Source organism: Akebia trifoliata, chromosome 13 (genome assembly GCF_017979445.1).
Source record: "Akebia trifoliata isolate Shusen 1 chromosome 13, ASM1797944v1, whole genome shotgun sequence".
Taxonomy (NCBI): domain Eukaryota; kingdom Viridiplantae; phylum Streptophyta; class Magnoliopsida; order Ranunculales; family Lardizabalaceae; genus Akebia; species Akebia trifoliata.
Genome location: NC_141387.1, coordinates 29,805,874 through 29,810,301, shown reverse-complemented (window position 1 = coordinate 29,810,301; position 4,428 = coordinate 29,805,874). Strand labels below are relative to the sequence as shown.

Sequence of the window (4,428 nt, the reverse complement as noted above, 5' to 3'; positions counted from 1 at the left end):
TAAATTTTCTCACAGGTTTTAAAGCTTAAAGATCATTGTATATCGGGAGACGAAGATAATAAAAGGTATTTGGCTAGACGTTGAAGATCGACATTTAAACATTTAGATCTTTGTAAATAAATTTTCTAGAGAAGACCAAGGTCAAAGGGCATGACATCAGTTTGAAAATGCAGGACTATCTCAAATAATTCGTCAAAACATGGAGGGGCATCCATAAAATACCCATATATTTATAACATTTCTATTGTTTGTTTGTTAGATTGGGAGTGGCCAAGCCTAGGAATGTTGATGGACTTGATTGGGTGGTGGGTCCGGATCCTCCTAATACCTAGTTCTCTCAAAAATTGATCTACAATACACAATAAATGCCCTTAGAAAGCATAGATTTATTATAAATGACTTAAAGTTGAAAAAAAAGAAAAAAAGAAAAAAAAAAAATGCAATAATGACAGAAATTTCAAACCAATCCATACTTTTTTATTTTTATTTTCAAGATTCCTTTAGGTAACATTCTCATGGAGTTCGTAGGGTCCACCCGGTCGAGGAAGTGGTAACCAATGGAAGTCTCAACGGATCGGATCATATACACAATATAGTCCAATAACCAATCACTGCTGGATCAATTATGTCCTGTTTCCATGAAATAGGTATATATTTTTGTCTAAATATACCAAGTTTATTCATATCTTGTATATAAAATCGGATTTGGTCTGATCCATATCCAATTTGGATCTGATAAAAAACCCGACCCAACCAGGATCCGATTTGATTCTTATCAGATAATTTTCGTTCCAATTCGATCCAATAGGATCAATCCTAGATTCGATCGGGGCCAGATCCAATATTGACCACACTAGTGACCAAGGGAGGTGGTGCTTTACCATAAAAAAGAATAACATATATAGGTATGAAAAATGAGTATTTTGGAAGTAAATGTCCGAATTAGAAAAAAAAAAAATAAAAAAAAAAAAATCCATAAAGAGAAGTACGAAAAAAAGAAAAAATTCCATAAAAAGACTAATGCGCGTTGCTTTAATCTTTCTATGATCCGATACGTTATCATGTATGTAAAAGGATTATTTTGGGAGTTTTCATTTGGCAAAGTTCATTGTGAGCTCTTATGTACTGGAGGGGACGACCAGGTGGAGTTTGTGGTGACCAATGGGACCTGTCAATCGATCCAAATAAACCCAAAATCGAATTCTTTTCGATCTAATATCTTTGGATTTGGATTGAGGATTCGGCATTTTGTTAAGGATCAAATCCAATTTGATAACTTAGCAGATCCATTCTTGACAATGAACCTAATCCAAGTGTTATTTAGATTGGATTTATAATATGTTCTAGTTATCTTTTGTTATAAATTCATATATTTATCTGGAAATAATGTGTATAAACTATAGTAACGAGCTAAATTGGGTTGGGCATTGCTAAGCCCTAACCCAACCCAAATTTAATGAGTTGAAAATATAGGTCTTCATCGGTCTTTTTTTTAATGGATCGAACCAGGTTAATAATCCAACGGGTTAAATTAACACCCTTGGATCCTAATAGTGAATTAGGTAAAAATCCAAACCAAATTAGGATCCAATCCAATTCTAATTGGTTTTATCCTGGATCCAATCCGATTCTTATTGGATCCGCCCCACAATATGATCCATTGACAGCCCTGGTGAGTGGAGACCAAGGGGGTGATGGCTGTTAGGGGTGCATATGATTCGAATTTGTGGCAAAATCGGAATCAAACCAAACATGATTGGTTCTACAAATTTGTAATCGAACCAATCCAAACCAACCTTGGTTCGGATTGATTCTCGGTTCTCATACTTATTATTTTCAATATTTAGAACTTAAAACTAAGTAAAATAAATATTAAATAAAGCATCACGTATAATACATAACTTTCCGACAAGGTGGTGAGGTGAGGGAAACGAACGGCTAAGGTTTTCTTCAAAGAACTTGAAGAAGAGAGAATAGATGAAAAAAAATTAAGAAAGGGGTTTGAGATTTTGAGTATTGTTTGAATGTTTTTACCTTTTGTCTTTTAAGATTGTATTTTATTTTTAAATATATATTATAATAAATATAAAAATTGGTTCAATTCTCGGATTAGTTCGATTTTATTATACCCTTAATCTGGAACCGAATCAAATCAATCGGATTTTCTTTTTTACAATCCGTACCCGAACCAAATCATGTTCAATCCGAACCAATCCAATCCAATCGGCTTCGGATTGATTTGGTTCTCAGATTTACCCGGTCCAGTGTGCACCTCTAGTGGCTGTACCATAAACGGGTCCGACCCACAATCTGATCCATTGAAAACCCTGGCGAGTGGTGACCAAGGTGGTGGTGGTTGTACCATAAACTGATAAGTGTGTAAAATAGATAGATTTTTTTTGAGTACTTTAAAAGTAAAGTTCAAAATTTAAAACAGAAATTAAAAAAACAATAATAGGCAAAAGCGCGTCATGTTAATGCATGTTGCTTTTCTAACTATTTAGTTCTCTTGCCCTCTTCTCCTGTCTTCCATACTACCACCATTCTCTCCCTCTCTCTCTCTCTCTCTACTGTGCCACCAATGGATCTTCCGCAAGAAGAACTCCAATTCCTAACCTTAACAGGCATTCTCAAAGAATCAATCAGAATCCCCAAATCATCAACCAAAACCTTCTCCCTCATTACCCTAACCCTAATTTTCCCACTCTCCTTTGCAATCTTAGCTCATTCCCTCTTCACTTACTCAATTCTCAACCAAATCCAAAACCAATCTCCTTCAAACCCCAAAACTCATCACCAATGGACACTTCTCTATCTAATCCAATTCTCCTACTTAATCTTCCTGTTTGCCTTCTCTCTCCTCTCTACAGCTGCTGTTGTCTTCACTGTTGCCTCTCTCTACACCTCCAAACCTGTCTCTTTCACTTCCACAATCTCAGCCATTCCTCGTGTCTTCAAACGTCTCTTCGTCACTTTTCTTTACGTTTCTCTTCTCATGATAGCTTACAATTCCGTCTTCATCAGTTGCATTCTCGGCATCTTCGAAGCCGTTGTTAACCATAATCCAATTCTCCTCTTTATCGGTGTCATTGACATCTTCTTTCTCTTCTTCTATGTCCATGTCTATTTCACGGCTCTCTGGCACTTAGCTAGTGTTATTTCGATTCTTGAACCAACTTACGGGTTCGCAGCGCTGAAGAAGAGTTGGGAATTGTTGAAAGGGAAGACTCGGTTGGCGATGGTACTTGTTTTCATGTATTTGTTGATTTGTGGGGTGATTGGGATTTTATTTGGTTTGTTTGTGATTGATGGTGGGGAGGATAATGCAATGGTAGATTGGGTTTGGGTTTCGGATGTTGGGGAGGATAATGGAGTGGTAGTTAGGGTTATGATTGGTGTGGTTTTGGTTGGGCTTTTGGTGATTGTGAATCTTTTAGGGTTATTGGTGCAGAGTATATTTTACTACGTATGTAAGAGTCATCATCATCAGGTGGTTGATAAGAGTGCATTGTACGATCATCTCGGTAGGTATATTGGAGAGTATGTGCTTCTCAAGAGCAGTATTGAGATGGAGAGTTTGAAGATCTGAAGAAAGAAGAAGAAATAGTTATTAAGTTTTGAGCATTTCTGAGATGTTTTGTTTTGTTTTTTTTTTACTTTTTTTGATCAGTAGTTTTAGTGATGTGTAAGAAAATATATGCATTTTAATCATATAGCTTTTAATGTTGTACGAGGAAACTACGGTCTTTCTATCATGATCTACAAATTTTATATAGACTAATGATTTTTGTACTCAACCTGACAACTAGACTCAAAACTCACCGACATGTCATGCGCAAAGAACTATATTTTCTTTCACTTGGCGATACACAACTGCAGATTGTAGGTCGATTGTGTATCTCGAAGGACAGAATCTACAGTTCTTTGCCCATGCCACATTAGCGAGTTTTTGAGTTTCCCCATCAGGTTGAGTTAAAAAATCAGCACTCAATTTTATAAGGAGTGCTGATATTCTAACTAGAAAGTCTTCACTCAGTCAATACTTGACTGACATGTTACAGACATGGAACCATTGATTTGCTTCCTGGGGATACACAAATGTATCCCCAATAAACAGATTTATGGTTAATCAGTATTCTTTTATAAGAGTCTTGATAATACGACTCACCAGGTGGCATACTCAAATGACTCCACGACGTGGATACGTTCAAGAACCGTAGATATGTATGCCTCGAGATACACTTTTTTAATTGGAAGTGCAATCGTGTATCCCGAGGCGTACAGATCTTCGATACCTGAATTTATCACGTTATGAAGTCATTTGAGTATGCCACCTGGCAAGTCCTATTATCATGACTAATTTAATAATTCTTGTTTTAATCATGGTATACTTTATTAAAATTTTTCTATAATATATTGTGATTTGTA

General features: G+C 36.1%; 1 protein-coding gene across 1 annotated transcript; it reads left to right on the top strand.

The window, feature by feature from the left end:
* Positions 1-2,526: 2,526 nt before the first annotated feature.
* Positions 2,527-3,728, top strand: LOC147388250 (uncharacterized). The gene has a single exon (XM_086419997.1). It carries the CDS (start codon positions 2,582-2,584, stop codon positions 3,587-3,589), a length of 1,008 nt encoding a protein of 335 aa, XP_086276123.1. The 5' UTR covers positions 2,527-2,581; the 3' UTR covers positions 3,590-3,728.
* The last annotated feature ends 700 nt before the right edge of the window (positions 3,729-4,428 follow it).

What these genes read in the sequence shown, in the direction of transcription:
- LOC147388250 (XM_086419997.1), top strand. Translation starts at nt 2,582, where the DNA reads ATGGATCTTCCGCAAGAAGAACTCCAATTCCTAACCTTAACAGGCATT.